Source organism: Hyla sarda, chromosome 3 (genome assembly GCF_029499605.1).
Source record: "Hyla sarda isolate aHylSar1 chromosome 3, aHylSar1.hap1, whole genome shotgun sequence".
In the NCBI taxonomy this organism is placed as follows: Eukaryota; Metazoa; Chordata; class Amphibia; order Anura; family Hylidae; genus Hyla; species Hyla sarda.
In genome coordinates this window covers 370,644,650-370,662,960 of record NC_079191.1, presented here as the reverse complement: position 1 = coordinate 370,662,960, position 18,311 = coordinate 370,644,650, and the positions used below count along the sequence as shown (strand labels likewise).

At 42.9% G+C, this 18,311-nt stretch overlaps 1 protein-coding gene across 9 annotated transcripts in view; it reads left to right on the top strand.

Moving 5' to 3' along the window:
• The first annotated feature begins 6,637 nt into the window (after positions 1-6,637).
• CCDC88A (coiled-coil domain containing 88A) overlaps positions 6,638-18,311 on the top strand; it is a 215,999-nt gene continuing 204,325 nt past the window's right edge. For 4 of the 9 annotated variants that reach the window (XM_056567803.1, XM_056567802.1, XM_056567801.1 and 1 more), the window contains exons 1-2: positions 6,641-7,211; positions 7,325-7,425. In XM_056567803.1, coding sequence (XP_056423778.1) covers positions 7,149-7,211; positions 7,325-7,425 — 164 coding nt within the window. In that variant the 5' untranslated portion in view covers positions 6,641-7,148. Of the gene's footprint in view, positions 7,212-7,324; positions 7,426-18,311 lie in introns of all 9 variants that reach the window. The other 5 variants (XM_056567805.1, XM_056567804.1, XM_056567799.1 and 2 more) reach the window with 3 other exon arrangements.

The window sequence follows — 18,311 nt, the reverse complement described above, 5'->3', positions numbered from 1 at the left end:
CTGACTTACCAGCAAAAAATAAGCAGCAGAAAAAAAAAATGCTGAAAACCCGCAGCAAAATCAGCACTAAAATCTGCAGCAAAAATCTGCACCTGTGAACGGGCCCTAAAGGAATTTTCCAGCTTAAGAAAATTGCATTTAAATAAGACAGTCATCCCAAGACATACTGTATAACTTACTAATATGGTGTTGTCACAAATTGTATGGGCTTCAGGGTACTTTTGCGTGATTAATCTCTGACAGGAAGTTGTGTACTTCTTTAATTTTCAGTGTGGTGTTGTCTCTAGCTCCTCGGCTTCTCCTTCTCTCCCAAGACAACACATAATCCTCTACTGTTTCAGGAGATGTAGTTGTGTGGTAGCCACAGGTGTTTTAGGGAAATACTTTATCACTTTGTGACGCCAGGGCACCATTAGCATATGCACGGTCCGATGTTGAAGACAGCTTCTCCTGGGCCAGACACGGGGAGTAAAGGAACACACCAATGTCGGGTTATGGATAACTGTACTAAGCAGGGTGCAGATGGTATTACACTGACTAAAGGATTTCCAGCGCAGGATACAATGCAACAGGTTCTTTATTACGTATCACATGGAATACACAGATAACACCAACGCGTTTCGGGTCAAACTGGACCCTTAGTCATGGCATATGTGCAGAGTCAGTATAGTGCAGAGTGAGAGGATGCAGCGTAACCCCTTGGGAGACCTGTTGCCTTGCTTGGACTTGTGGTGCTTTCACCCAATAAATTGATACTGACTTTTGAGACTTGGAGTATGTTCCTGGTACCTAGGGTTCTGTTAAGGTCTTGTAGCTTCCTCTGCCAGGGCATGAACTTTCACCTTGGGGGCGATCCTTGCAGAATAACCGGATAAAGTAGATTTGATCTTGGCCTTCCTTTAGAGCACACAACACACCTCACACCTTTACCACACTGGTGCTCAGCAGCAAACTCAACTGGGGCAACTCCTCCCCCACTACATGGGCTAGAATTTAAGGGTTCCCATTGGCAGGCAGGGTCACATGGGGTTTACACTGCTCTCTGCTTAAAGGCACAGTAACACATAAATAACATACATAAGGATAACAGCAACAAAATACTTATAAAAATATTACTTCTTAGTAAAGTGCAAAACATAATTAATGTGGCAAGAAGTCCCTCAGTGGGCCCAACACCGAGGCTGCAGGTCTACCTGAAGCAGTCCAAAGCCACAGGACAGCCTTTGGTGCTGGGACACCACAGTTGGATCTTGTTTCTGAGCTGAAGCCCTGCCCCTAAATCATGTCACCACCTCGGACCAGCCACTACAGCTTACATCACCATCTCCCTGTCATATATTTATAGATCTTTATTGAGACATTTAGGCTGTCTTCATTGTGTTTTATTAGCGATACTTGCTGTCAGAGTATCCTTTTAAAGCTAACTTTGCAGTTCGTACACTTATTATCAAATGGGTATATACATACTTAAAAGGAACCTGTCACTATGAAAGTTGTTACGCCGAGAGCTCCGGGTCCCTGCTCCTCCCCAGAGCGCTCGCGGCGCTCTCCTTTCTGCAGCGCCCCGGTCAGACCCGCTGACTGGGAGCGCTGCACTGTCATTCACGATGGGGATGCGATTCGCATAGCGGGACGCGCCCGCTCGCGGATCGCACCCCAAGCCACTTACCCGTCCCGCTCCCCGGCTGTCATGTTCTGGCGCGCGCGGCTCCGCTCTCTAGGGCGCGCGCGCCAGCTCTCTAAGATTTAAAGGGCCAGTGCACCAGTGATTGGTGCCTGGCCCAATCAGTCTAATTGGCTTCCACCTGCTCCCTGTGTATATTACCTCACTTCCCCTGCACTTCCTTGCCGGATCTTGTTGCCTTGTCCCAGAGAAAGCGTTTACTGTTGTCCAAAGCCTGTGTTCCAGATCTTCTGCTATCCTCATTGACTACGAACATTGCCGCCTGCCCCAACCTTCTGCTACGTCTGACCTTGCTACCGCCGCAGCAAGACCATCCCGCTTTGCGGCGGGCTCTGGTGAAAACCAGTAGCATCCCTAGAACCGGTCCACCGACACGGTCCACGCCAATCCCTCGCTGACACAGTGGATCCACATCCAGCTAGCCGAATCCTAACAAAAGTGCTGTGAAAGCAACCCGGTATATGTTATAAAACAGAAGGAGCTGAGCAGTATTGTGGGAAAATTTTCAGTATGACTTGTAACTTATTGGTTGAAATTCCTTAGGAGTCCAGTGGGTGGTGCTCCTCCCTGACTGACAGCCTTCTTTGTATGATTGTGAAAACAAATATTTGACAGTAACTATTTAGGACCACCCATTGGAAAGGGGGGGGAGGGGCTTGGGGTTCCATATGGGAGCCTTTCTAAAAAGCAGGGGCAGAGTATGGGGCCCAAAGTGCAAGGCAGGGGAACAGTATGTTGGGGGCCTATCTACTGAGCATAGGTACATTTTAGATGATCTTGGGAGAGGTAAAAAGAGAAAACAGGGGGCTCTCCCTTGTAATGTATATCGACCCTCCACAACACCTAAGAGATATACTCAGCTAATTGGGTGAAGTAACTCTGTCCCGTGGCTCCTAGGGGTCGTGGCTCACAGATGGTTAGTAGGAGTAGGGATGGGGGTAGGTATAAGGATGGCTGCCGCACACAGACCGGATCTGAACTCCCTTATTGGGGCCAGCAGAAGATTGCAAGTAACAGGAAAAAAAGAAGAACGGTCTTGGAGGCGCTGCTCAGGGGGGTCACAAATCGGCCAGTACAGGACAATAAATATTTTATTTTTGACAATACTGACGATGCCTTCTTCAGGTCCAAATATACAATGCTAAAAGACAGTAATAATAAAAAGGATAACCAGGATATCAGATAGTGGTACAAAAAATTTATATATATATATATATATATATACACACAGTGGTCCCTCAATATACGATGGTAATCCGTTCCAAATGAACCATTGTTTGTTGAAACCATCGTATGTTGAGGGATCTGTGCAATGTAAAGTATAGGAGGTAATACTCACGCGTCCCCGCCACTCCGGACTCATCTCCGCTGTCCTGGATGTCGCCCTCCATCGCTGTCGCCGCGTCCCCGGGGTGTCCCCGTCGCTCCGGAACGTCTCTGCTGCCCGGAATCCTCGCTCTCCGTCGCCGCCATCATGTCGCTACGCACGCTACTACTATTGGATGACGGTTCGACGTGATGACGTTGAAGGAGAGCGCGGGTGTAGCAGGGGATCCCGAAGAGGACGCGCCGGAGCCCTGAGGACATGTAAGTGATCGTCGGGGCACCGTAAACAGCTATCCGGCAACAGCTGAAGCAGTCTGCGCTGCCGGATAGCCGTTTATGCGATGGCCCCGACATACAAAAGCATCGTATGTTGATGCTGCCTTCAACATGCGATGGCCTCTGAGAGGCCATCGCAGGGGAACAGTATGTTGGGGGCCTATCTACTGAGCATAGGTACATTTTAGATGATCTTGAGAGAGGTAAAAAGAGAAAACAGGGGGCCCTCCCTTGTAATGTATATCGACCCTCCACAACACCTAAGAGATATACTCAGCTAATTGGGTGAAGTAACTCTGTCCCGTGGCTCCTAGGGGTCGTGGCTCACAGATGGTTAGTAGGAGTAGGGATGGGGGTAGGTATAAGGATGGCTGCCGCACTCGGACCGGATCTGAACTCCCTTATTGGGGCCAGCAGAAGATTGCAAGTAACAGGAAAAAAAGAAGAACGGTCTTGGAGGCGCTGCTCAGGGGGGTGTCACAAATCGGCCAGTACAGGACAATAAATATTTTATTTTTGACAATACCGACGATGCCTTCTTCAGGTCCAAATATACAATGCTAAAAGACAGTAATAATAAAAAGGATAACCAGGATATCAGATAGTGGTACAAAAAATGTAGGTATATGTATGAATAGTAGTAGTAAATGTATCCATATATGTCCATTAGATATGGTGTTGTGTATTAATGTATAAATAGGGAAGGAATTAAAATGTATTTATTGGGGACAACAAATGGAGGTTTCCCCAAATGTGTTAGAGATTATATGCCGCATGTGTTGGACATAATACATGTATGGAATGGACCCATATTGGTGTGCAATAAAATATGCAATATATGTACATAAATAATTTAAAAAATAAATAAAAAATGGGTGTCCATGAACAAAGTGATTAAGACATTATACATTAATGTACAACACCATATCTAATGGACATATATGGATACATTTACTACTGCTATTCATACATATACCTACATTTTTGTACCACTATCTGATATCCTGGTTATCTGGTATCCTTTTTATTATCACTGTCTTTTAGCATTGTATCTTTGGACCTGAGGATGGCACTCCTTGTGTGCAGAAACGCGTCGTCCGTATTGTCAAAAATAAAATATTTATTGCCCTGTGCTGGCCTGAGTCTATCCGATTTGTGACAACCCCCTGAGCAGCGCCTCCAGGACAGTTCTTCTTTTTTCCTAGGTACATTATAGGGGCCTGCACAGTGTGTGGGCTTAACTACAGAGTGGGATCACAGTGTGGGCCCAACTACAAAGATACATGAGATATATATATATATATATATATATATATACAGTGGTCCCTCAATATACGATGGTAATCCGTTCCAAATGAACCATCGTTTGTTGAAACCATCGTATGTTGAGGGATCTGTGCAATGTAAAGTATAGGAGGTAATACTCACGCGTCCCTGCCACTCCGGACCCGTCACCGCTGTCCTGGATGTCGCCCTCCATCGCTGTCGCCACGTCACCGGGGTGTCCCCGTCGCTCCGGAACGTCTCTGCTGCCCGGAATCCTCGCTCTCCGTCGCCGCCATCACGTCGCTACGCACGCTACTCCTATTGGATGACGGTACGACGTGATGACGTTGAAAGAGAGCGCGGGTGTAGCAGGGGACCCCGAAGAGGACGCGCCGGAGCCCCGAGGACATGTAAGTGATCGTCGGGGCACCGTAAACAGCTATCGGACAACAGCTGAAGCAGTCTGCGCTGCCGGATAGCCGTATATGCGATGGCCCCGACAAACAAAAGCATCGTATGTTGATGCTGCCTTCAACATGCGATGGCCTCTGAGAGGCCATCGTATCTTGAAATGATCGTATGTCGGGGCCATCATAGGTCGGGGGGTCACTGTATATATATATATATATATATATATATATATATATATAAATATGAGATATAAATTAGATAGTTAGATAGAGATTAGATAGATCTGAGAGATAGATAGATATGAGATAGATAGATATGAGATAGAAATTAGCTAGTTAGATAGAGATTAGATAGCTATGAGATAGATAGATAGATAAATAGATAGATAGAAATTAGATAGATAGATATGAGATAGATAGATAAACAGATAGATATGAGAGAGAGCGAGATAAATATTTATCTATCTATAATATATCTATCTCATATCTATCTAACCTCATAACTAGCATTACCTATCTATTTATCGCTCTCTCTCATATCTATCCTTCTATAACTACTGTCTATCTATCTGTCTGTCTGCCTGTCTGTCTGTCTATCTATCCTTCTAGAACTATCTACTGCACTCTATCCATAACTATCTATTATCTATCTTTCTATCTATCTATCTATCTATCTATCTATCTCAGATGTATCTATCAATAAATACAGAATATTTCCGTAGACATAATATGACATTTTGCATTACAAATACACACATAATACAGGATATAGAGGATATAGTAGGGGCGGTGAGTTATCATGTAGTGAGTGCTATCTGACGGCTGGACCAACACAAGGTCAGTCAGGAGTTAATGTATGGCTGAGGCGCAGATCTGGATCATCTTTGGGGGAGGGGTATATAAAAAGGCTTTTCCTGCTCAGGGCTACTAACACTGTAAGAGGTTTTCTGCACTCACACATCATTCCCACTCCCCTCCTCCCTTTTTAGCACATGGTCCTGTGAGACTGTAGAGCTGTCTCGTTGGAAATTACATTGCACTTTCTTTTTCTCACTCTTAGGGGATTCTGGGAAATTTATATTAAAAATGAAAAAAAATTATAATAATGACATCATCTCCATTAATATATAGGATTAGCCGAAGGCTAATCCTATATATTAATGGAGATGATGTCATATTCTCATTTTATAGAGGGGATCTCCTGGCACCAGAGCAGAATCACGGATGAGTATTTTATTTCTTTCTTTTATTATTTGATTTATTATTGACCAATATTTTATTTTCCTTGGTGCCCATCGTGCACCCTACACGTGAGAATAAAGGGGCATGATACTGCCATGCTGGAGGGAGGATCTGCATTAGGTAGAATAATAGTAAGCGCTACCTAAGTAGCAGAATGGCATTCTAGGAGTTTGTCATTTTGTATTTTCCAGAGGGGACACACTGACCCTTGTGAATTAGTAAAATGGGCCACAATGTAAGAGCAGACAGGAAAAAGGGAGGGGTACAGGGGTGCAGGGGCAGCTCTTGTCATAAAATACTGGCTAGAAAAAAATCCTTTGTTTTATATAAATATATAAAAATATCGAGAACAAAGTCATCAATTCTGAGTCATGAGTGATACCGTACAGCGCGATAGAGGAGGAGTCACATGCTGCCTGCTTTATACAGTACCCAGCTTTGGGTGGATGTGGAAGGAGCCCTTCTGCATTCGCCTGTATTTAGCCTTTTTTTTATTTTTTTTCTCCTTCCTTTCCAGGGCTGCTGAAGACTAGAGTCCTTTTTCCCATTTCTCCACCCCTCCTATTCCTCCCCCTTTCCCAGTCTCCAGATGATGCCTCCCACTTGTGCTGCATGCAGACCCTAGTTCTGCACCTCTGCAGAGAGAAGGGAGGGAGGGGAAGCAGGGCTTTTCTTATATTACAATGTATTTTATTTATTTATTAGGAGGATCTCCCATTTGGACCTAGAAGATTTCCGCAAGCGTGTTGTCAGGATTTGTATCATTTATATATTATTTATTTTTTTTTCCCTTCATTTTATATATATATATTTTTTTGCCTTTCCTATAATGGCATTACTACATCGCGGACCCTGGATTACCCTGTTGTATTAGGACTATTTGTTTGGATTGTTTTTTTACGTTTAATCTCTGGGAGGATTATCAAACTAGTTTTATTAAGAAAATGGAGAATGATCTTTTTACTCCAATCCTGGAACATTTCATGAGCAGTCCCCTAGTGAGCTGGGTAAGCAGTCCTCTGTCTTCTGCCCCTCCAACGCTGGGGCAGGTACGGACCCATGTGCTGCTATGTCTCCAATAACGTGTGCTTTTTTATTTTATTTATTTTTTTATCCCCAGATCAAGACTTTCGGAGCCTTGGTCAAAGGAAATGGGACCCTGCTGGATGAATATGTGGCTTTAGTGGATGGCGTTTTCCTCAATGAGGTCATGTTTCAAATGTAAGTGAAAAATTGCAGGGTATGAGCTGGGGTGATGGGGGTTAAAAAAGAAAAAACGGCATCCGTCTTGTGGTCGTAGCAGCTACTGCGGAGCCTCTTTGGCGTGAGAGCTAGCATATGCCTGTGACTAGAGCTGGAGGTTCTGCAGCAGCTATATTTTCTGTAATTTTCTTCCTTGTGGGGGGGGGGGGGGGGGGGGGGAGTTCACATCGACTAATGCGAACCATCTCTAGTGGAAATTTTAGAAATCTGATGCCTCCGGGGCTTCGCTGTCTGGCATCCAGAGGGAAAAAAAATAAAATGGTATATTTGCCGGTTACTTTATTGGGAGCCATACAGACAGCATTAAGGGCCCCCGAATGGTTGTGTGTGAACGCTGTCATCTCTCACTGCTGACAGGGGCTGCCTGATTGACTTTGACACCCATATACAATGGCTGGGGGATTGAATTAAATGACCCCCACCCTTTCTGGTTAAGCGTACAAGTGAAGGAATTAAATAGGTAATGAAGAGATCTTTGTTGCCTAGGATCATTGTTGCCGTATTGAATTTGTGTTATTGTGAGAAAGATAGGTTAAGGTAGGAAATGCGCTATCTAACGTACAATCTGATAACATGTGGAGGGCAGAGAGGCTGCAGTCAAAGATAAGGAAGTCCTGTGCTTCCAGCCTAGTCATGCCAGGAGGATGTGGGGGTTCTATTTCATATCCACTGTTGTCTGTTCTTAGTGATTTATAAAGTTTCGATAAAGGAAACCAGTGCCTATATTCTGCAAACCAAACTATAATCTAATCTGTATCACTAAAACAAGCTTTTCCCACCAGTGCGCCTCCAGCTGTGGCAAAACTACAACTCCCAGCATGCCCGGACAGCCGTTGGCTGTCCGGGCATGCTGAGAGTTGTAGTTTTGCAACAGCTGGAGGCGCACCGGTTGGGAACCACTGATTTAGAGTATCGATTAAGGTGGTGACATAGGTGTTGAAAATAATTTCAGATTTGGAATCCGCACAGCAAATCTGGACCTGGGCTTGGTGTGAATTCGCACACAGGATTTGTTGCAGAAATTTGAGCACCTGAATGAGATTGTTTCGGCAGCAAACACGTGGGGGAAGATTTATCAAAGCTTGGGTAGAGGAAGAGCGGTGCAGTTGCCCGTAGCAACCAATCAGCTCGCTACTTTCATTTTTCACAGGCCTCTTTAAAAATGAAAGAAGCGAGCTGATTGGTTGCTATGGGCAACTGCACCACTCTTCTTCTACACAAGTTTTGATAATTCTTCCCCCATTGGGGAAGATTTATCAAAACTTGTGTAGAGGAAGAGCGGTGCAGTTGCCCGTAGCAACCAGATTGCTGCTTTCATTTTTCACAGGCCTCTTTAAAAATGAAAGAAGCGAGCTGATTGGTTGCTATGGGCAACTGCACCGCTCTTCCTCTACGCAAGTTTTAATAAATCTCTCCCCGTGATTGATTACAAACCCCATTTAAATGAATGGGACAGTCAATAGAAATTTTGCCATGTGTGAGTTCACCCTCCATTGACCTTTAAAGGAGTTCTGGAAAAAGTCAAATAAACAACACAGTGCTAAAGTGAATAGACTTCTGTGGGGGCAGCGGCAAGTGGGGATCAGCATTTGGGGGTCCCATAGATTATGCGATCTGCTGCACATTTGATTAGCTCTGTTAGCTTCTTGGTCAACCCATTGATGGCTGTCAGTGTATGCTGGTACTTGTAGTTTCACAACAGCTTCTCACTCTAGGACTGAGCAGATGGGCAATATCCCAAAGCCTGACAGGGCTCACAGGTCTTACTTCCACCTTACACAGACAATAGGGTCCATCAGGTCATTTTAACCTGAGGCTATCAATGATTTATGTTACTTCCCGCTCCACTGACAGTTTTGGAAATCACTTGACTGAGTATCTTGTATTAAAGCGGTACTCCCCTGGAAAACATTTTTTAAATCAACTGGTGCCAGAAAGTTAAACAGATTTGTAAAATACTTCTATTTAAAAAATCTATTTTAATCCTTCCAGTATTTATTAGCTGCTGTATACTACAGAGGAAATTCTTTTCTTTTTGAAATTCCTTTCTGTCTGACTACAGTGCTCTCTGCTGACACATCTGTCCATGTAAGGAACTGTCCAGAGCAGGATGGTTTGCTATGGGGATTTTCTCCTACTCTGAACAGTTCCTAAAATGGACAGAGGTGTCAGCAGAGAGCATTGTGGTCAGACAGAAAGGAAATTCAAAAAGAAAAGAACTTCCTCTGGAACATACAGCAGCTCATAACTACTGGAAGGGTTAAGATTTTTAAATAGAAGTCATTTACAAATCTGTTTAACTTTCTGGCACCAGTTGATTTAAAAAAAAAAAAAAAAAAGTTTCCAGTGGATTACCCTTTTCAGCAACATTATACCTGGGTGCTCAGTGCACCCCAGTACTCACCTTTGGGTGTTTTCACAGCAGATTTGAGTCCGTGTTCAGTCATTTAGTTTACATTAAACTCTGCAGCTTCAAATCCTGCACGTCAAATATGTGCAGGTTACTGTACGTGTGAATAGACCCTTAAAGGAAAACGGTCACCCGTTCACCCACACTAAACTCGATATACCGGGTTATAGTGTGGGGTGAACAGGAGGCCGATGAGCACTCATGTGACAAGTAACAATGAATATTTAAATCCATACGGGGGGCCATCCACCAGGGCGCAATTCAGCACAGCAAGAAGCGGATCTCTTCAGAGGGACCGGGCGCTGGACAGCAGGTATGTATACGAGTCAGAGACCCCGCATCGGTCTCCTGTTCACCCGTACTATAACCCGGGGTATCGGATTTGGTTTGGGTGAACGGGTGACCATTTTCCTTTAAACTGTGTTATCATCTGCATTCGATTGGGTACTATTGGTGTTTGCCATGTGATGGATCCAGCACTGCCCTGTGGTTTCCATTCTAAACAGAAACCATTATACAGATGTGAATAGAATCTTATAAATGAATTTGGTATTTACCAGTTATGTGATAAGTAACCAAATCCAACAAACCAGATTCATCATTGTCAGACTGTTTGCCATATGCACCAGGAAAGCTCCCAGGTCCTACCCCATGCATATTTACCCAACATTGGCCAAAATGTCTGTCTGACTTTTTGTGGGACAAGTATACATTCCTTTGTGCTGTATGGATTAGCGCAGTCTGCTGCAGTATTCCATACAGAGGCATGAGTTAAATCATACCGTATGGTACACTTTTTTCTTGGTCCAATAAGTAGAGGGGAATCCAATATAACATCTGGATCATAGCCACCAGTAGATTTAGCAAAACACAGTATAAAGGTAGCAGTTGCCAGTTTCCATACAGTCTTCCTAAACACAATCATGTAGCATAAATGAATAAATTATCAGCTGCGGTCCTTTATCCAGTCTTTGTATCCACAGCCTGCAGGGGTGTCCAGTACATGGATCCTATTTCCTGAAATAGCTATACAATAAGTAGAGGAAATATGACACGGCGTAGGGCCATGCTTGTTTATTCACAGTTCTTAACCTCTCCTGCACCTTGAAAGAAAAAAATCTGCCTCCTCTTTCTTATGAAGTTCTAGTTCTGGAATTTCTGTAGCCATATATGAATTGAGCGGCTGCCTGGGGCACTTTTTGCATTCTAGTAAAACCCTTTGTTAGTTCCTGTCCTGCTAAAGACTACACAGGTCATTTCTATCAGCGGAAAAACTCGACCAAATTATGACCAATGCCTCATCTTTTCTTTAGTCTTCTTTTACACTAGTGGAATGTGCATGGGTTTTTTGCACCCAGACGACAGACACAAGTTCCGGCCTGACCACGGGCCTGTTGATCCAAACTGATAGCTGTCAGGTGTGGACTTTTGGCCATAATATAGAGGCAAATATATGGCTGCATTATGCTAGTGTGAAAGCGTCCCAAAGGTGAGTCCAGACATTGCAGTCACAGCACGGCCAAACTCCCCCCCCCCCCCCCCCCCCCCCCCCAAAAAAAAAACAAAAACAAAAAATAGAAAAAAAAAAAACAACACACAAACGGGTCAGCATGCAGTTTTAATGCAAATTGGTGTGGCTTTCAAACTGATGCTAAAGGCCATGGGGGAGATTTATCAAAACCTGTCCAGAGGAAAAGTTGCTGAGTTGCCCATAGCAACCAATCAGATCGCTTCTTTCATTTTTGAAAAGGCCTCTGAGAAATGAAAGGAGCGATCTGATTGGTTGCTATGGGCAACTCAGGAACTTTTCCTCTGGACAGGTTTTCATAAATCTCCCCACATGTGTTTTTGCCGGTATAAGCTATGGCTGTTATATGTGGACTCATCCCAGCCACATTTTTCTGCACAAAATGCTGCCACATCTTACGGACGTATTGCAGTCGCAGATTCGCTGTCGGGCCAAGAGTAAAAAAGAAAACTGCAGTGGCTTCCATATTTCCAGCCGTAGGCAACTTGGCAGTGTTTTGGGCAGTATTTTGTGAATAACAGCTGCAGTTCACAAGATTATATACAACTCAATACATTTCATAGAAATGCAGCTGTTCAATTGATTGTTAAAATGAAGGCGAATTGAATTGTTGCAGATGAGAACCACATTTGAAAACAAGCAATTTCCAAGTGATATTCAGTGGAAAAATTCAGCTTGGAAATTACGTTGCAGCAGAGTCCCATTGTTTTCAAAAGAAATCTGCTGCACCGTGCACATGGCGGAATTTCCACAATGAAAACATCCGCTGCGGAAATCCCGATTCTGGCCTCTGCCGTAAGAATTGACTTGTCAATTCTTTCAGCAGAATCTGTTTGGAAGTGCATCGCTGTTTAATGTAGACTGCGCATTTTCAAGTGGTCCTAGTGCCGGCATGTTCCAGCAGGCGCCCACTTTTTGGGGAATGTCTGCACGGGTGGGCTTTCCACAAATGTTCCGCCATTTGAACATAGCCTAAGGCTACAATTACACTATGGAATCTACGCCTGGAATATCTCTGCCATCTCTGTCACCATTTCCAAGCACTCTGGTTTCCGCCGATGAACATGCTGATTCTCATGGTGGGAAATTCCGCCCTAAAATTCCGTAGTGTGAATGTAGCCTTAAAGTTTTCCCATAAATCGCCATGTCATGCGGTTATTGCCTGTGCATTTTTTTATTTAATTTTTATTTACAGAAGTAACCTGCCATTAGAACGCATTGATGATATAGTTTGTAAATCAAAGATTTACAATAAAAGTTATAGGCAAATTGATCCCATTATAATCTATGGACTGGTAAATCAGTGAATCAGGGAAAATGATTCTCTCCTGTCTAATAGCAACACATGATTCTTCCGAATCCCGGAGATCTGGCTGTGTCATCGTCTCCCTGTAGCATCTGTTGCTAAGCAACCAGCCCACCATATTTCTATAGCCATTTACTATATCACCGGAGCATAGATTGCTCAGTCAGCTTTTAAAAAAAATGTTTTGGCTTTGTAAAATAGGGCCAGGGCACGTACAAAGCAATATAATTGTCTCCAGAAAAAGAATGGGGCCACTGCTGGCTTCTATTAGCCTTATTTATGTTTCTACCTACATATGGTTTCAATATAGGGTCGCTTGTTATGCCCGCCTTCCATTTGAAGGATCTACTTAATACATTACATTTGCTTTTCAGCTACTTTTTTAGGGTAAACTCTCACGTGCAATGAAATCCCTTTTATTTTTTAAAAAGCGTTTTTTCGTCCGTTTCATAAAAGCTGCGATTTGACCGTACAGTGTGAACACAGCCATAGCTTTGCATGTATACAAGTGTTTCCTAACCATTGGGCCTCCAACTGATGCAAAACTACAACTCCCAGCATGCCCGGACAGCCAACGGCTGTCCGGGCATGCTGGGAGTTGTAGTTTTGCAACAGCTGGAGGCACTCTGGTTTGGAAACACCAATATGAATAGGATCTACAGAATTGGTTTTCTTGGAGATAAGGTCTCTTCAAATTGATAGATCTACCCCATCTATATTCAGTGTCGTTAGTGTCGGTCGGAAGATGAGATCATGTGAAAACTCATGATGTAAAGGGCACATGACAAACATGGAGGCCTAGAGAATCTGTGCACCACAAGCCTGCAGTTTCTTATAGGCGTTTCCATGGTGACTGGAAACCCGGGGCATTGAATGCATTCATGAATTGCTGTTGCACAATATACTAGTGTATGGGAATGCCCGGCTCTTTTAGTGTACATCCATGTTTTACTGGGTCTTGTGATCTAGGTTTGACGGCAGACGTTCTCTATAGGCTACTTTAATTATGCGAAGCTATATAAAAAAAGGGAAAAAAAACGTCGGCAAAATAAAATAAAAAAGAAAGCTGGATTTGCAAAACAATGGTGGGATGTCTTGTTGCTATGGCAGCGGAGCGAACCGTCGGACAGTTTCAATGTTGCCAGAGAGACGCTTCAGCAGACGTTGTCACTTTTTGTAGGATATTCCTACTCGTGGATTTCAAAAAAGACGCGGGGAGCATTAAAGTGTATAGCTGACTTTGCAGTCAAATGTCGGTATACCACACAGATTTCTATAGCATTGTATGTTTACTATAGGTACGTTGACACTACGGAATCTCTGCGCGGAATTCCCTTCAGGAATTCTGCTCTGAGATTCTGCCGCACTAATCTAGCATTGGTGTGAATGGGTCTTAGGGTGGGTTCACGCTACGTTTTTGCAAGACAGTTCCTGTATCAGGTTTTTGATGAAAAACGGATTCCTCAAAACCTGACTAAACTGTATCAAAACGTGGGTACAAATTTTTATCTGTATACGGTTGAAAACTGTATACGGTTTGAAAAATGATGTCCGGTTGCATCCGTTTGTAAAGAAAAAAACGTATACATTTTTTACTTTTCACTCCATTGTGAATAAAGTTTTACTTGTTTGATTGAAATTCCAAGAAAAAAAACTAAGCAAAGCCAAAAACCGTATGGTGAAAACCAGATGGAACCGTACGCACATACGGTTCTGTGCGGTTCCCATTGACTCCCATGTTAAAAAAAAAAACATATACAGTTTAATACAGTTTTTCACCCGGACCAAAAAAAAAAAAAGTAAAAAACCGTATGGTTTGAAAAACGGAGACAACCATATACATATACTATGGGCACAGTTTTCTGTACGGTTGCATATTTTTTTTTTTTTTTTTTTTTATGAAACCATATGCCGAAACCGTATAGTAAAATCGTGGTGTGAACCCACCCTTATACTGACCCCATTCATGCTGCAGAATTTCAGCAGCAGAAAATTTCACCACGGAAATTCATTTCCCATAGAATGTTCATTCTTTCTTCAGAATTATGCGCAGGCTGCTTTGCGGTCGGTGGTGTCAACGCAGTCCTAGGATTATGGCGGCGTCCGCTCAGATGGAATCTCTGACCCTGAATATCGTCCACAGAGTGAACTTACCCTAGTTCAGACTCTGTTGTTGGCAACAATATCTACCGCTAAAAGTTAATTATTGATGGTGGCAAGTTATTTCAGATTATATTAATAATTTATTATTTTTTATGCCGCCCTCACATGTGCACAGGAACTGTTATATCTGTGCACAGAGCCGGTATGGAGGCCTAGTCAAGAGCTGTAAGGCCCCTGTGTAATGCTCAGTCAGGTGCCCAATGTATGGATTGACTGAAATTGTAGGCATACAGTGGTACCTTAGAGCTGTGATGTTCATACTGTTGACCTCCAGATGGTGCAAAACTACAACTACCAGCATGCCCCGGCAGCAATAGCTTTGCAACATTTGGAGGTCCAAGGTTTGAAGACCACTGCTTAAAGGCTCTATCTACCTAACCAGGAACCCTATACAAAACAGGATCTCTTACATTAGACCTTAAAAAAAAATGATACTCATCTACCCTGATTCCCTGTAGCTCCCAGTCCAGTGACTTCTGGTCACCGCTGGATTCTGCTTGTTCCAACTTCCAAGCTGAGATGTTTCAGCAGGACCTGCCCACTCAGCCAATCGCCTGCCACTGCGGTGTACCTTCTCGGCCAGTGATTGGCAAGGGGAAGGTCCTGCTGAGACATCTAAAAAGTAGAACGAGAGAAGACCAATGGATTACTAGAAGCCACTGGACCAGGTGCTGCAGGGGACCATGGTAAGGTTAGTATAGTTTATTTTCCATTTTTACCGGCCCCACAGCAACATATTTAAAACATTTTTTTTAAATCTCTGAATACCACGTCCCAAACACTTGTCCACTTGCCCTTTTAAAAAAATAAAAATGGCACCAACATTGTAACATGTCACACCATCCGTTGTGATTTTTTTCATGTAGTTCTTGTAAGAATTGAGGCCTAGAAGTGTAGGAAATGTCCCTATAAATGTCACACCTAAACTGTTTTCAGAAACAAAACACCAAAAAGGAGAAAAAAAAGAGAAGAGAAAAAGAATAAAAAAAAATACATTGTATATAGAGAGCTACATGTTCTGACTAACGGCAAACATCTGGCCGCATAATGCATCCGTTCACATCCAGTGAATTGGGATATGCATTCATACAGGATCCATAAATCATAGCATTGTTTAAAGGGGTACTCCACTGCCCGACCTTTCAGACCATTTAGTTCCCAAAGCTCGGTGCGTGGTCGTGATGTCACGACCACGCCACCTCGATGCAAGTCTATGGGAGGGGGCGTACGCCCCCTCCCATAGACTTGCATTGAGGGGGCGTGGCGGAACTAAATGGGCTTTTGGAACCAAATGTTCTGAACACTGGGGCAGTGGAGTACCCCTTTAAGTCCTAAAAAACAAGATCTGAAGAACTGACTGGAAAACTGATATCATTTTATATATCTAATAATAAAAAGATACAAAAAACACAATAAGATGCAAAACTAAATATACAAAAACACACTCACCTTCAGACTTCCCGCATGGTGTGTTTATTCATGGGCATCCTTGGTAATTCTTACTGTCACTATTTATTGTACAATGTCTCCATTTTAACTCATAGAAGTTGTATTATGGGCTAACCCCCCCCCCCCTTTTGGAAAAAAGAATATAGTAAAGAGATTTATTATAAGGCCGCAATTATTACAGGCTGTGGATTCATTCAAAGGGTATTCCCATCTTGAGTTATTATCTTCTATGTATATTATAGGGGATTACAACCTGATTGGTTGGTTGGGGACCATTTTTTCCCCCCGGATTTAATGGTGCCCCCCTAAATTCCATTCATTCTCTATGGGACCAACAAACTTTTCCAAGCTCAGAACTTGGTCAGATCCCCACAATCTGGTTGTTATCCCCTATCCTATATATAAGGAATAACATCCTGATGTAGGGTGACCCCTTTAACACCCTTTAATAAAACTATCCTTTTCTTGGTAGAACATCATACGGAAAATGTTTTTAATGCTGAATGCTATCTACCTGTCTTGTCATAGGGTAGGTGGCATAGTAGATGTCCTACATGTAATGGTTTATTTATTTGGCTTCTTTTGTACTTGGCTTTAAAAGGGGTGTATATGGTTAAAAATAAGCATGGCTGCTTTTTTCTATAAAGAGCACCATACCGGTCTACAGGTTCTGTGTGGTATTACAGCTCAGCCATACTTCAGTGGACCTGAGTTGCAATACCAGACATAACCCATTGACAGGTGTAGCACTGTTTGTAAAGGAAAGCAGCCATGTTTTTGTAGTTGTGTACAACCCTCTAAACCTGTTGATGGCTACAGCCAGTTTAATAGCAGAGCTTTTAATATGTTTGTGACTTTTTGGCAACTAGAAAGTGCAGGTGCATGAGGTGCCTCCGGAATTCACAACACTTCCTTCCAATTCTGGGAGGCCACAGTCTTCCATTGGCGAAGACTCAGTTTCATTTCCTTTAGCTGTTTATCATCATGGTTCCTAAGCTTCTCATTTCTTTATTTCCTATCTGTGACTTTAGTGTCTGATTCAAATGTCCTGCACACTCGTCCGTCTTATGTCATTCAAGTGACTCTGGGCATTGCCTTCTTCATCTTTGAAGTTTTACTTTATAATAATCTGTTATATTCATGAATTTCCTTTCTGCCTGACCACAGTGCTCTCTGCTGACACCTCTGTCCATTTTAGGAACTGTCCAGAGTAGAAGCAAATCCCCATAGAAAACCTATCCTGCTCTGGACAGTTCCTAAAATGGACAGAGGTGTCAGCAGAGAGCAATGTGATCAGGCAGAAAGGAAATTCAAAAAGAAAATAACTTCTTGTGCATCATACAGCAGCTCAGAAGTACTGGAAGGATGAAGATTTTTTTTAATAGAAGTAGTTTACAAATCTGTTTTAACTTTCTGGCACCAGTTGTGTTAAAAAAATGTTTTCCAGTGGAGTACCCCTTTTAAATATAGCTCAGTGGCCCAGACAAACCCATTGGGTCACTTTAGGTTTCAAAAGGACCTTAGAAATTGAGAGCTGGAATCTGATTGGTTGCCTTGAGCTTTTTGCCTCTACTTTTTCCTTACACCACTTTTGATAAACCACCCATATTGTGTTTTCCTGTGTACATTTCATTTTTTTTGTACATTATAATAATCCTTTTGTTTTACACCATGTGGTTAGACAATTCTTATAGTGAAAGAATGATTAATCGTAGTTTACAAACTCATTTTCCTTTAGACAGACACATGCACACCAGGGACCATATATGCTACAGACAATTATCCTACGTCTTTGTTTATGGCACATGAGAGGAAACCGGGGTCTCAAAGGAAACACATGCTAACATAGGAAGAAGATACTCATCCGAAGCAGAACAAATTGCTTAATATCGCAAGATTTCTCCTACATATCATGCACTGATAACTTATTCCCATAACCTGTAGGCAATAAGTGAAGCATATATACAAGAAGTCCCTGAAATGTCAGT